Source organism: Drosophila melanogaster, chromosome X, assembly GCF_000001215.4.
Source record: "Drosophila melanogaster chromosome X".
In the NCBI taxonomy this organism is placed as follows: domain Eukaryota; kingdom Metazoa; phylum Arthropoda; class Insecta; order Diptera; family Drosophilidae; genus Drosophila; species Drosophila melanogaster.
Genome location: NC_004354.4, coordinates 4,766,551 through 4,781,951, shown reverse-complemented (window position 1 = coordinate 4,781,951; position 15,401 = coordinate 4,766,551). Strand labels below are relative to the sequence as shown.

Genomic DNA, 15,401 nt, shown 5'->3' with positions numbered 1-15,401 from the left:
CCCTTGGGGCTGCTAGCTTTGAAATTGGCTCTTAATTGTGGCAGAAGTGAATTTGCCAGCAGCAGGATGCAATTAAGACATGCTGCGATTTTCGCCCACTTAGCTGGACTTTTTGAGAAGCGCATAGAGAGGCGCCAAGCGACATCCAGTGGGTGGGGAAGTCCGTGTGCTCCGGTCCAGATAAGCGCCTGCTCATATTCAAATGCGAATATTAACTAATCTGAACGAATGTGAGCCAACGGGGGTGGCCAGCACATCCATACATCCGGATGGCTCCTGGCAAAAAAGGACAACGGGGAATATGCGTACGTGCTCGTGTGATAAATTCACATTTTCCGGCTGACAAGCGGATTGTGCGAGGACAATCGCCCGGGCATTGATAGACACGATGGGCGACGAGGTCGTGCGACGTGAAGCCAGGTGAAATGGCAGCCGTGAAACGTAGCGGAACGCCGGTGTCAAAAAGGAAGTGCCAACAAAAAAGCCACCAAAAAAAATTCCGCCACCCCGAAGTAGTTGGTGGTGCAAAAATCAGTATGGTGGCAGGGCAAGTATGGAATGAAAGGCCACATTTTCTGCCTTTCTGACAGACGCAACTTTGAAATTGCTCTGATTATGCGGCGGCTAGGGCGAAGGACTCGAGATTGGGGAATCGAGAATCGGGAATCGGGACTTGGGGTTCGGTGTTCGGTGTTCGAGTTTCGAGACTCGGCACTCAACGGCATGTTGACAATGATAACGAAGTTGGTCACGGCCCTTTGGGTACACTGCAAGAATAAGCCAATGGCGGAAATATCTACAATTTAAACTCAATGTATTTGCAATTGATATTACGAGGAGATTTTTGCCACCGTTCTTAGGTAATTTCGAATACCAAAATTTTGATGTAAAATAACCTATATGTGGTTAACTATTTTTCCACGTGTGCAATTCAATGTCTAGCGATGGGGCACAAAAACAAAAGCGCACATCGCCAAATATCAAATGTCGCATGCCGGCATTAATATTTCATGAGAAATCATAGTTTGCTGATGCGTATAATTCAAAGGAATTGCAATCTGAATTAATTTTTGAATGCCAAGCAGCCAGGTGGCATTTATATTGATTCGCTTTAGAATTTACATGGCTTGCCGCCCAATCGATTGATTGATGAGTGGGTCAGACAGTTCGATTTGCCGATGCTGATGGTGATGGTGATGGTGGTGGTGTTGGTGATGGTGGAGCTTGGGTTGTCACTGCATTTGGTACTCCCATATTTGCGGATCGATGGCCAGAAGTTGCACAAAGAACAAAGTTTTTGCGAGCGAAACTCATTTATTTGTTTTCCGCCGTGACAGTTGAACCATGTAATTATACACAGACAGCAGGAGCTCCACTCTACCCATTCAGATATTCCCATTCCCGTTGGCTTCAGTTTCAGTTTCAGCCCGAGCTTGAGCTTCAGTTTCTGCTTCGGTTTGGTTTGGTTTGGTTTGGTTTGGGTTGGGTTTTTGGGCGACTTATGAATTATGACAGTTTTGCACACCACGCACAACTTTGGCCGGGCTTTCAAATAGAAATTATTAGAAAGTTTGCAGCGAAAGCGAAAAGGGGGGACAGCTGCATGGCATGAGATTAGTGCAATTGCGAGTGGAACTATGGATCGGATCTCTTTGAGAAATGAGAAATGGCTGGGGGCCACAATTCAAGGCATTCTCATATTGAACGTTTGAAGGTTTTCGTTGAGTTTTTGATTTATGTCTGTTTGCCAGGGGAGCCGAGTGGGTTGGACGATGTGGCAAAGGGGATTATGTTCATAAATGGCACACATGCAGCATATGGGACAGATGCAGCTATGCGACAATTGTCATCTGAACGTATTTGCCAATGCTGGAGTTTGTCCAATAACTAGATTATACGGTCTTCCAAGCTCAATGTTTATACATCCATAACATTTTCACACCATCTTTAAAGCAATAAGCCAGACGGTTGAATATCAGAGCAGCAGACTAATTGGAGCATATTTATATTTTCGTATATAGTGCGAATATCATTTCGTATTGGAAACTTTCCATTACCTGCTTATTTAAGGGATCGAATTTCAAAGCATCCGCACATTCGCTGTACCAATTATTAATTGCAAATTTCGAGGCGCTCTGGCATAGCATGAAAAACAATCAACAATCATCATGGCCAACTGGCCAGATGAAGGTTATTGAATTACGTTAATGACAGACGGTGCGGGATTGGCCAAATGGTTGGTCCTGGATGGGCTTGGAAGAAATCCTTTAAATGGAAAAGTGGGAACAACGTCTTGAGTCGCACAGTCGGATGCACACTTGTACCGCCATCATCAGTATCATCATCGTCATCGTCATCAGCGGGACAATCATCATTCATTCGTGCAATGTGGCATTCATTTATGCATTCGCACTACCTTTCTATGCCTCTCTCTCTCTCTCTCTTTCTACCGCCTCATAACCCGTCTCTTTCGCACCGTCTCAGTCGCATCTTCGTTTATTCGCTCATTTAAGCATTCGTGTTGTCGTTTCAGTTTCAATTTGCCTTGGCAACATTTTCGCAAATGTCTTTTTAATTGATTCGCAGCGATGCGAATGCGAGCAAGAGACGAAAGAGACGCCTACACTTGATGAGAAAGAGATGACGACGAAAAGAGACACGAGAACATGGCGAGCGAAAGAGAGAGAGAGAGAGAGAGTGGCTGAAAGATCTACCTACCCGGCTGCCGAGTGTAATTATAAATTGAATTAAAAGGCGCACATTTCGTCTTTTAATTCTGCTTGCTGCTTGAGCTTAATTAAAATTTCATTATGTCTCTCATCTATATATATATGTATGTGTTCCCTTCGCTGAAGGATGACTGCGAAATATGGGGGGGGGGGGACCTGCGAAAACTACAGTCTACTACGATATATGCACAAAATATATTTGACAAGCAGCTTTACGAGCGAGCAGTAAAAATACTTGTTCTCCATTAATGTTCGCCTAATGCATGCATAGAGAGTGCCGCTTCTTCGCCAGCCCCCACATTATTATGTAAAAAAAAAGAAAACAAACCAAATAAATAAAAATATAATAAAAGTACCAGAAAATACTGCCAACAAAAAGGGGTAACAAACAAAAAAGGGAGAGTGAAATGCCAGCGCAACTTGTCGACATGAAATGTTGTTGTCATTCTGTCTGGCAATTGCCCTTCTTGTTGTTGCTACTGTAGTTTATCGTCTTCGGTCCGTGTATATGTATGTTTATACCCCACACATCTACGCTTTTTTGCTAGTCTGTTGGTGTAGTTGTGCGGCTGTTGTTGTACAATTGTTGTACTGTTGTTGAGTTTATGCATTTGCAGCGTTGCATTGTAGTAACAAAGCATAGCATAGTTTTTAGCGCAAATCAAAATGATTGATGATGATGGCTGCTCTAGATCTTGCACCCCTAGTACGAAATGCCCCGCCCACCATGTCATGTCCCCTTTGCTACAACAACAGCAGCAGCAACAACAGCAATAACACCTACACCAACAAAAACAAAAACAAAAGCAATAGCTACACTCACTTGACAGTTATGGCTGCTGATATGCTGCAAATAAACTAAATAAATCCTCTTTTGTGTGATGTCATTTTTGTGCCACTTTGTTTTCAAGGCAAGCACCATGTTTTGTAAATTTTCCAAGAGAGCGACTCGTGCCACTGGCATTGTCTATTTCAATTTCAATATTAAATTGACACAGCTTCGAGCAAGTAGGTTTTTAAACAAGGTCAAAATGAGCAATCTATAGTGGTGATATCATATGTTATATGGCCAATATCAATATCAAAAGTCTAACAGTTTGAATAACCCTATTAGAAAGTGTAGAGCAAATCTTAGCGGATTTGGAAAAACACTTCGGTTCACCACATAGCACTTCATTAACATGGGCTAGGCAGCACAAAACACAAACATATGCACGCAAATTGGCCAATCGCTTGAGTGAAGGACTATTTGCCCTCCGCCCTTTTGGCGGAAACACCAGCTAGCACCAACCCCCCCTTCGTTCCACCCACACATTCTGAACCCCGTTTCCATCCTTATTAAACATTACTTGCACATGCAGCTGCTTGTGGTAATGAGTGGGTGGCGGTCGGGCGAATTTTGACTGCGGCTGCTCCTGAGGTCGTTGCGAGCAGCTGCACCAAAACCCCAAATTGTTTAGCATATGCAAGATGGGGCGACCACCGGCCACCCAATCCGCCTCCTCCACCACCATCTCCTCCGCCTCCTCAAAAGCCACCACCACACACACAGCCACCCACATTTCGCTGCCCAGACTCCTTTGGAGCATACAGCAATTTGGACATGTTAATAATGTTGACTTCTTGGCCAAGTTTAATTAATCCATTTAAGCGGTTATAAATTGAAAGCTGTTTAATCTCATAATTATTGCAGCAAATATATAATTAACTGACTTTAAATAAGAGCTGCCACTAAAATATCTGCAAAGTAATTGTATTTATAAAATTTTTTATTCTAAGTAGGCTGATTGATTTCAATCCAATTGTCATTTGATGTCACTTGAACAGAAAGTTTCACATTTCATTCGTCTTCTCACAGTCAAGCCGGTAGCTTCTAAAAAGCATTATAAATACATTTCTGAAAATAAGAATGTGGCAAATTTTCGATATTCTTCTAACACTTTTTTACTTGTTTGGCCCCCTGGTTATATTCTTCGCGTACATTTTCTATAGCCTATCGTTGATGAGGGCGGATTCCCATGAGCTCGATTTGTATAACGAGAATCGTCGTCGTAGAGAATCGATTGGAGGCGATGATCAAGGCTCGCCGAGAGCTACATCTGAAAGACAAAGCCGTGAAGAAGCTAGGGAGGAACTTGAGATTGGATGCAATGAATCAAATTCCAGTGAGTTTGAGTGGTATGACGAAGATGCTCGTCGTAGAGGATCGTTTGGAGAGGATGATCTTGGCTGCCCGAGAGCTACATCCAAAAGACAAAGCCGTGAAGCAGCTAGGGAGGAACTTGAGATTGGATGCAATGAATCAAGTTCCCGTGAGTTTGAGTGGTATGACGAAGATGCTCGTCGTAGAGGATCGTTTGGAGGGGATGGCCTAGACAGCCCGAGAGCTACATCCAAAAGACAAAGCCGTGAAGCAGCTAGGGAGGAACTTGAGATTGGATGCAATGAATCAAGTTCCCGTGAGTTTGAGTGGTATGACGAAGATGCTCGTCGTAGAGGATCGTTTGGAGGGGATGGCCTAGACAGCCCGAGAGCTACATCCAAAAGACAAAGCCGTGAAGCAGCTAGGGAGGAACTTGAGATTGGATGCAATGAATCAAGTTCCCGTGAGTTTGAGTGGTATGACGAAGATGCTCGTCGTAGAGGATCGTTTGGAGGGAATGGCCTAGACAGCCCGAGAGCTACATCCAAAAGACAAAGCCGTGAAGCAGCTAGGGAGGAACTTGAGATTGGATGCAATGAATCAAGTTCCCGTGAGTTTGAGTGGTATGACGAAGATGCTCGTCGTAGAGGATCGTTTGGAGGGGATGGCCCAGACAGCCCGAGAGCTACATCCAAAAGACAAAGCCGTGAAGAAGCTGGGGAGGAACTTGAGATTGGATGCAATGAATCAAGTTCCCGTGAGTTCGAGTGGTATGACGAAGATGCTCGTCGTAGAGGATCGTTTGGAGAGGATGATCTTGGCTGCCCGAGAGCTACATCCAAAAGACAAAGCCGTGAAGAAGCTGGGGAGGAACTTCAGATTGGATGTGATGAATCAAATTCAGTGTGCTCAAGAGGAAACCCAGAAAACTCTGACGCAACTCGTTATTATTATGTTAATTCTGGACCACACTCAAAGATGTTTTCGAAGTAGCCAGCTGGAATGTTATGCCTGGAGTGCATCTCGGCCAGCATGACAAGGCTGCCGACATTTTGAGATAGCACCCGCCGTTCCAGCTGCTTGCATTTACAATAATAAAAAAAAAAAAAAAACAACAAAAATGTCATATAATGGTTTTTACAATACAGCATGTGGGATGGAGGATTGTAGAAAAATGTTCTTCATTTTCGCTGGCCACTTAATCACCGTGAGCTGTCGCACTTGTCGTAATACCCACTGTAATACAAGCCGAGCTATTGGGCGAAAAAAAACCCGTTTTCTGTGTGGCACTCTGTAGGCACTTTGCACTAAACATAAATTTCGCAGCAGTTTGACACGACACGGAGGGAACTCAAATTATATGCGAGTACATGGATTGGGCGTGTTTGGCTATATGGGTGTGCACACCCACTGACAGCTGTGCACGTGTGTGCGTGTGTGTAGAACAAGCCTTCAAATTGCCCCGGGGACTTTGGCAGAGTGCAATGTCTGTCAACACTAATTGTTGGCTCCTGCTCAGCCGCCCGACTGCTGTCTTTCGCAACAATAATGTCGTGTGTCCGCGTGGATGTATTCCTGTGTTGGGCTCCTCAAATACCGCCTGTTCCAGTGGCCCCTGCTCCTGTCCACAGCCTGGTGTGCTAAGCCAGCTTACTAGTTCGTACACTTAGGGAAACCACACACTTGCAAATGCTCCAAGTAACTCGGACGCAAAGCGATATTAGCTGCACATGGACGACTGACGCTTTAATCCTCTAAAGATTTTGGGGCATCTAAGAGGCTTGTTAGCAAATGTCTGAAATCAGCAATAGATTTTTAGAATGCCAAAGCGCATGTCTCGATTTAACCAAGACTGTGGGCATTTTTCTACATGTAGAAGCTGAGACCTGCGAAGGAGCATGCGAGGTCCTGGCATCGAGGCATTAGCCTCGCTTTTGGCATATATTCTGGCTGGCATCCGAATAGCTCAATTTTGGTGGCAAGGACAAGACAAATACTAGGGGTTGTACTACACATAACACTAATACTAATGCCACCTCGGGCCGGGTGTCTAATTAAATTGGGTCAAACCAGTTAACACGCTTGTCTTTGGATTACGTTTGCATCTGACTTAATCTCGGTGGTGTCCTGCGTCCAATATGTGTCCTTTCACCGGTTCGCCCACGCCTCACTCGATTTCGAAAAATGGTTTTCCTCAAGACACAACAAATTGCTTTCAGGCTGTGCCGCTGCTGGCCTCAAAATCAAATTATTGTCCTGGTCTCGTCCTTCGGTTAGAGCCACGGACACAGGGAAAATATTGTCTTTGGTGAGTTTATTAAAACTTTTCACTCTCCACCACCGACCAAAATCGAGACTGGGACTAGGACTTCGCTCGGCCGGATGAATGGAAACTTTTGACCTGTTGCAGGCAGCACTGACTTTGAGGCACTGCAACTGGAAGCTCAGCTCCGCCAGGCTCGAGCTGGGGCTCCACCCACATCGTCTCGTCCTGGCAGAAAGTTGTCGGCCAAGTTTGCAGCGCTTCTTGGCTAAATTGTGTAATTAATTGGGAATGCCAAGCTGAGCAGGACAATGCTGAACCTTGGGCGGTTGGCGTTATAAATGGCATCAATTAAATTTCTCTCAACTTGCTTGCAACTTGGCTCTCAAATGACCAGTTTTCCCTTGTCTTGACTCCTTGAACAATTTATATAATTAGCACTATCGATAGTATCGATGTTTTATCTATGGGAAGTAGGGTCTATGCTTTCATTTCTACTTCAGTTTCTTGTCTAGCCTAATAAAGCTAATCAATTCCTTCGCAATCAAAGTTGAATTTCGGACAAAGTCCTTTTGCCACCGCCATTGATTCAATTAGTTCACACATTTGCCGAAAGTAACTAACTAGGTCACTTAACTGCAATCCGCTTTGCTTAAAGAAATAAATAAATCTTGACCGGCACAAATCGATAGCAAGCAGTGGGATTATAAATTTGACATGTGGTATTTTGTGCAGAGAAATTCGCCAGCCGAATGGCAAAATTAAATGGCCATAATCACAGTACACAAACACAAGATACAAGTTGCAGATACAAAATACAGATACAGATACCGATTTAATTTGCCACAAAAGTAAGCCGCATGCACAACGTTCTTCTTTCTTTGAGTAACTAGGCACTGGGAACTCAGAACTCGGATGCGGATTCGGATTCGCAACTGGAAGGGCAAAGCAAACTTGTCTAATCCAATGAAAACAAGCAGCTCAGCTGCGATTGATAAGGGCAAGTCGGACTTACTAGGCAACCGACGCAGTGACCCTTCTTCATCTGTATGCCCCTTCTATATGGATGTACTTACTTTGTATATCCTGACAACTGCTTAGCTCATTTGACTGCTGCCAGGACAACGAGGACACTTTGGCAATAATATCGTCCGGTTGTCGGCTTTAAGTCCTCGGATTTGCTTCGTAAATACTTGCAAACGGCTTCAAAATGTCCGGCTTAAATGAGTGGGAGTTTCGAGTTCTGGGTGCTATGATTAAACTGAGGTGACAACATTTTGCCGAGTGCAATTTACAGTAAAATTGTATGCATAATTTCCGTTATGACACTTGCGGTGCGCACACACACAGACACACACGCACACATTTGAACGGAGAAATTTATTTGCAGATAGATGGATAGATAGATGTGGTTACACATTCCCAAAACACTGCAGGAAAATTCCTTTTTGCAATTGCTGGGCGGACTAACCTCATCTAAAAACCACTTGATTTCAAATATTTCGGAATTTAATTAATATGCTGCAAAATGGTTTCAAAGGCGAACCTTATTTACAATCGAAGTTATATATCTTTTTATGTCCTGCTACCTGTTTCCACCGGTGCATGTTTGTATTGGCCTACGAATCTGTAAGTAAGTGGACGACCAGGCACTACGGCTAAATACCAGAACTGCCTGCAGGCAGCATTCTAATTTATGTTATCCTTGCCACTCCACTGAGGCCACACAAAGGGAAATTCTATGCACATATACAGAAATCAGAGTCGCAATACCCTGCTGTAATTACAAAGTGCCAGAGTCGAACTCACAGCCAGACTCCACAATTGAGAATACAGAATCCGGTATCCGGAATACAGAATCCCAAGTCCCGAGTCCCAGACCCGCAGACCAGTTGATATCCTTTAAATCCCTTTAATGCCGGCGCGCAGCCTTTGATTTTTGCAATATCAATTAGCGTAAAACGCGTAGGCCGCCAAAAACTGGTGAAACTGGTCGTGATTGGTGGGTTGGGGGGCATACCAGCCCATGAGGATTTACAGCTGCTGATTATTTCATTAGGCGAAAGTAAATTTAAACGCCAGCCGCACGTTAAATTTATGTTAATTTCCGAAGGGCTGCCAGCCAAAAAGGATGCGGAAATGGCATAGACGAGGAGCAAAAGCTAAGGGAAACTGGAAACTGGCACAGACAGCCTCGGAAAATGAGACGTTCGAGGGGGCGGGTGGGTCTAGTTGAAGGCAAATGGGTGGAATACTATATTACAGCTCGTGCAGGGTCACATTTTAATGCTGCATTCTTGCGCATTACAATGCACTTTAAGTGAATTGTAAATTGCACACCACTGTCTGTATTAAATATGAACGAAATGAGTTGTCAAAAAAAAAAAAAAATGACTAGCTATCAACCTTTTCCAACTGACCATATGCTGCAAATGGACCGTTGCCAAGCCAAATGATTTTCGAACAGAAAAATATTTTCAAACAGATAACTTTCCGTGAATTTAAAACCATATCTGCGGCTCCACTTGACACACATAGGAAACGCACTTGTTTTGCTTGGAACCGAAACACTGATGATCGACCGGGAATATCCATATCCATCCCCCGGGCATATCTAGTTCGCTAGTAATAATCATTAATTAATAACAAATTTGTATTGATTGTCCGGCGAGCAAAACAAAAACAAAAGAGCGAGATGGCGCACTGAAAGCGGGAGATCAGGTGCCGCGCGGCTATACATATATAGCAATATAGCTAGCCGATCTGTGGCCTGACACTGCTTGGCACTCGGCATCCGTCAGCGATTTCGATAGCATTGCGGATTCCCGGACCCGGCCACCAAAAACCCGGGCACATGTGTCGCCGATCAATGCGCGCAACATCTGGTGCGAATGGATATGTACGTACGTATGGATGTATCTTTATCTCAGTCTCGGACTAATGAAGCCGGCAGCGCGTTAGATACGTTGCTCGCCGGCTAATTATTCCCCAAGGGATCCTGGCCACCAATCACTGGAAGCAATCGAGCCACGATCGCAATGAGTGCATCTCTTGATACCCATTGTTCTAGGCAGATCGCAGGGTATGCTATACTATTGTACTTGTAAAAGAAACAATTTAAGTAAACATTCTTTTCATGACATATCAATATGATTTTAAGTACTTAGGGTATATGCCCTGCGATTCCCAACCAGATTCAATGGCTCTCATCAACTTTTCCGACGCCTGTCACTCATCCGGATTGTCCGTGGATATTATAAATATTTGGACACTCGACTGGAGTCCGCTCATTTGCGATCATGGACTTCTTTGCGACGGGTGGATTCCAGCAGCTTTACAGCGACTTGGAAGAGGAGCCACTGGCCGGCGGCGATGCGCTGCTAAATATAGTCAGTGTTGGGGAATTCGATAGCACCTATGTGGATACTAGCTTTTCCGGTGGCAACTATAATCAGCTGGAATTCGAGGAGTCGGATTATTATGGCATCATCACATTGGACAGTAATAATAATACAAATACTAATGGGAATATCCAGGTGGGTCTGCCCCACGTGGAGGATCCTTCATTGTTCATCGACTTCAATGACCTGACCGTATGTCCGCCGGACTTAAGTGATTGGGAGCAGCGACTGCTGGATAACTACGTAGAGATTCCGGACCTGGTGGACTTTCTGCCGGAACGAACTCCCCTGTGCACGGATAACTGTGCGGACTTTCTGGAGGAGAGCAACAGCAATCTGCGGCTGTCGGGGCCACCACATTCAGAGATTTTCGTTCCCGATCGATCGTCTTCCTCGCCCGGCAGCAGTGATTCCGCCAGTCCAGCTGAAGCTGTTGCCCCACCTTCTGCCCTCCAGATGAGTGAAAATGCCGCCGGCGAACGGGGTTACCTGTGCACCTTTGGCAATTGCGAAAAGATCTACGCCAAGCCCGCGCATCTGAAGGCCCATTTGAGGCGGCATCTAGGCGAGAAGCCCTACGTCTGCAGTTGGCCAGATTGCGTCTGGCGGTTCTCCCGATCCGATGAACTGGCCCGCCACAAGCGCTCCCATTCCGGCGTGAAGCCGTACAAATGTGACTACTGTTCCAAGTGCTTCGCCAGGTCGGATCACCTCACCAAGCATCGTAAGGTGCACGAAAGACGTCTTCTGGCCGCCTCCAGAGCTGGCAGATCCCTGATCTCCGACGATCTGTATGCCGTGCGACCAGGTCGAAAGCGAAAGAATCAGTTATGACCACATTCCAAGGACACGATGGATGAGTTAGTTTTAACGTTTTGTACTATTTTTTTTTTTTTTATCACTTAAGATTAGTTCGCATGGGAAACATATCCATAAAATAGAGCTGAAGTATTCCTTCTTTTGTTAGGAAAATTATCAAGAGTTTTATTTCGAATGGGAATATTGATGGTAATAATTACTTGCTGCTCTGTTTTACATAAATGAAATGTGTTTGCTGATTTAAATACGGAAATCATAAACCATTGATAAACTCATTTAGCAGAGTAAAGGAGCATATGATTTAATAAAAAGAAAAAGGGTTACACGCATGAAGTTAATTCATTACAAAAGTTAAATCGAATTTATTAATATAATGAAAAAGGCTAATTTTACGCGGCAGAGCAATTATATCCAACTAAGCAGTGATGTTTCAACAACAGTAGGCCGTTTGCATAGCTTCAAAAAATTTATTAGCGTACATTATATTTATATACTTAAAACATTCAACACAATTCGAGAAATATGGACCGAAATAAGCCACTCAGACTAATTGGCCTCTCCAGTACCGAGCCCGAAAAACAAACGAAACTTACACTGAACCATCTATGTCAGCTGCCAGCACAATGTCCCATAGAAAAATGCATTTCCACCGTTTTCAAGGATGATATGCTCCAACATTTGGCCCAACGCCATTTCCGATCAAATGTGAAAAAGCATTTGCAAGTGGCCTTCAACGGAGAACGCTGTACCCTGGTCTTTGATGTTTCTCAGCTGATTGGAACGCAGACCATATGTCTGGGAGTTCTTCTTTACGGCGGCGTGCGTGGTAAGCATAGCCAATTACCCGGAGAACGAGAATTCTGTTATCACAATCGATTGAAAGAGGATTCGGGGCTGGAATCGCTGAAGGACTATCTGCCCATTATGGTGCTGGTGAAGAGGACAACATTCCTCTGCTGGGCACTTGTGGACAGAAAAATGGAATCGCAAGAAGATCTTAATGGTAAACAGTCAAAAGATCTTAAGCAGGTAAAACATCTAGATTTCTCAAATGATACGCATCCCAAATGCAGTGAAGAATCGATCAAAAGGTGCGATAGTGGCCAAAAGAATAACGATCTAAAGACGACCACTGAAGCCGAGCAGGAAGAGATTATGGACTCCGATATCTTGATAATTTGGACCCAAAGTGCACCCTGCATCCGACCACTCCACGTTGCCATGACCGTATTCAACAGCACCTTGTCGGTTGGCCGGAGCGCCATGCGTTGTGTGGCAAATTCGGGCCAAATGTATACCGAAATCGGTGGCAAGGATCTGCCCAAGGACCGGCATTCCCTTTTGATAACGCAGCAAGAATTGAAGGAGATATGTGGCGCAGAACATCATCTCCATCTCGAACTGATCCTGCATGAGCCTTTGGAATAACCGGCAGCCTGAGATTTTGTTTATTTTTACCTTATAATTGCATTTATTAAAGCGGAGTGTGCAGAAGAATGTGAATTTGTCATGCGGTGGGCAGGAAGGAGGAACGGGACTGTGCCGCCAAGAAGGATCCTCTCCAGCAACTCTTGCATCCTTTATGCACTGTCATATCGCATACTTTACGGCTTTCAGGGCGAGTGCTTTTGTACATTTGAAGTGAATTTACAGCGCAACTTGCTTGTATAATGGCATTTACTTTATGCAAACACTGGCGAGGCACAGGAGTCCTTAAGGAGTCGTCCCGCAGCAGGATTCAGCGACAAAAACAACAACAACAACAACAACAACAACAACAATTATTGCCCCACTCATTAAGGCAAACTGCACTGCTCTGCACAGGACCTCCTGCTTATTCGAAAGTAATTAGCATAAAAATAAATACCACTCATTAAGTCATGTTGTTTTTATCTATTTACTGTTTGATATTGCCGTCGTCAGAGTCGTTGTTTCTGTTTTTCTTCGTGTTGCTGTTGCTGTTGCTGTTGCTGTTGGTGTTGGTATTGGTGTTGATGTCCTGGCCCCCATTTGCAGCAGTCTCCCCAGAAATGCTGAAAGGGGAGACTCCTGGTGGCAGGACCTCCATTGAGACGACAAGAGGGCAACTGGGGTTATTTGCATAGATGCAGCCACTGCGGAACTGGTTCAATTAGCCCGAGTCTCTCGGTTTGCTGAAGGGGAGGCTGAAGCATTAAGCACACATCGATATTGAACAGCAACTTAATTTTATATATTTTTCAAAGAAACTTAAGGTATTTCCGTTTTACATTGCATTGATAAGTATCTAAAAACAACGAAATTTATAAAAATATATATCTGCTAATCCTATTTTCAACTCTTTCCCAATGCAGAGAAAAAGAAATCCCCATTGGTGTTAACACAGGTAATCCCACACCTAAATCCTTTGATAAACTGCTGCGAATGAATCGCCACGAAAAACAGAGCCACTTTTTGTGCCATGGACATCCGATAAGTTGCCTTCAGCATCCAGTTTCTATAGATAGATGTACGTACTACGTACATACGTATGTACATAGATATACTCGTATATCTGCAAGTAGCTTGCCGCTGGCTTATGGATAAATTTGCTTTTTGTCGCAGCTCGAGCTGGAAAATTCCGATTGCAATTTTAATTAGATGCCATACACACATATCCAGCCAAGAAGGGGAAAAACGAAAGGCAATGCGAAGAAAGCAGCGAAAGCATAACTTCTTGTGCGCTCTGTGGGATACATCTAGAGTAAAGGAGGTGCAGATACATCCTGTACATCCTATATATCGGATAGCAGATACGTCAATGGTGTGGGCGAAAGACAAAGCGCGGTGTTGTAAGAGAATTCAATTAAATGTTCATCAAAAACTACAAGAAAAAGTGTTGAGTATCTGTAGCTGTATGTATTTCAGTCTGTGGGCTGAGCGATCCAGAACAAAGGATATGTACAAGGACAGTGGCAGAGTTGCGTGGACGGAGATGGTCAGGGGAGAGCAGGAGTAGAAATCAGGACCTTGATGACGCGGCGGCAACGCCTGTAACTGTGGCTCTCTGACTTCATCTCTAAATGCAAGCAGTGGCGCAGCCAGGAAATTCCGATGGTTGGATATCCCAAACAAAAAAAAAAATGCAATGCTTGAAATACAATGTATACAATATGAAATACAAAGCACCCATCGTTAAGTTTCAGTATTTAGAATAGCCCCCTGTCTTTAATTCTCCACTCGCCACTGAAAGTATCTGTGTGTCTGCCTGCCTGTGTCTGTGTGCGTGTGGGCTGCTATCTGTGTGTCTGTGACTTGGCTGCTGTAATCAGCAGTAGAAGATGGAGACGATGCTAGAGATGTGGGTGGGAGGCGCGGAGGTGTGGAGGTAAGGCAGCAGGAAGAGCACAAAAGTTATAAAATACCAGATAGATAGTAATTGCAACAGTTCTGTCTTCCCTCTGTCTCCCTCTCTCCTACAGCCCTCTCTTTCTGGCGCTCTCTCTGTGTGTGTGTGTGGCTGGTGAAAATAAGCAGGAAACTGGAAATTACAAATGATACGGAAATAATGCGATATCATGAATCATTTTTACGAGAATCGAGACTTTGATTCTCAGGGGCAAACGATTGGCAAGGGGATCGGCGATGAGCTTCCATATACAGTAAATGTAATATATATACATATATAATATATGTACTATATAAAGATGGCGGATAGGTACATACATACATACATACATATATCCCCTGGAAGTGCAGGCTTCTTGTGGCCTCAGCTTGAGTCTGTGTCAACAAATTTGCATTGCATTGGGCGACCAACTGGCGGCGACCACACAAATAATGTCAACAGCATTTCCACTCATCAATAAGTGAAATATATAAAAAATAAAAAAAAAATAAAATGGCAAAATGAAAAGGGACAGTTGGGAAAATTCAGGGCGCATCGGGTTCCGTTCCGGCTCCTTTTGGCGTCCATTTCCCAAGGAGTGCGGAAAATCTGAAGCCTGGCATATTTATTTTCTCCACGCCTTTTCTTTTGTGCGGCTGTCGCATTCTTGATTTAGCAAATTGACTGCCATGAAAATGCG

At 44.2% G+C, this 15,401-nt stretch overlaps 3 protein-coding genes and 1 long non-coding RNA gene across 4 annotated transcripts; all 4 read left to right on the top strand.

Moving 5' to 3' along the window:
- Window positions 1-4,576: 4,576 nt before the first annotated feature.
- On the top strand, window positions 4,577-5,968 carry CG2871 (uncharacterized protein). The gene has a single exon (NM_131958.2). It carries the CDS (start codon window positions 4,639-4,641, stop codon window positions 5,863-5,865), a length of 1,227 nt encoding a protein of 408 aa, NP_572186.1. The 5' UTR covers window positions 4,577-4,638; the 3' UTR covers window positions 5,866-5,968.
- A 751-nt stretch (window positions 5,969-6,719) lies between these two features.
- Window positions 6,720-6,919, top strand: lncRNA:CR45515 (long non-coding RNA:CR45515). The gene has a single exon (NR_123792.1). It is a non-coding gene; the product is annotated as a long non-coding RNA:CR45515 (long non-coding RNA).
- Window positions 6,920-10,363: 3,444 nt separating this feature from the next.
- Window positions 10,364-11,395, top strand: Klf15 (Kruppel-like factor 15). The gene has a single exon (NM_131957.2). It carries the CDS (start codon window positions 10,435-10,437, stop codon window positions 11,368-11,370), a length of 936 nt encoding a protein of 311 aa, NP_572185.1. The 5' UTR covers window positions 10,364-10,434; the 3' UTR covers window positions 11,371-11,395.
- Window positions 11,396-11,814: 419 nt separating this feature from the next.
- Window positions 11,815-13,225, top strand: CG15472 (uncharacterized protein). Its single transcript, NM_131956.3, has one exon. The coding sequence runs from the start codon at window positions 11,878-11,880 to the stop codon at window positions 12,781-12,783; it is 906 nt and encodes a 301-aa protein (NP_572184.1). The 5' UTR covers window positions 11,815-11,877; the 3' UTR covers window positions 12,784-13,225.
- Window positions 13,226-15,401: the final 2,176 nt, after the last annotated feature.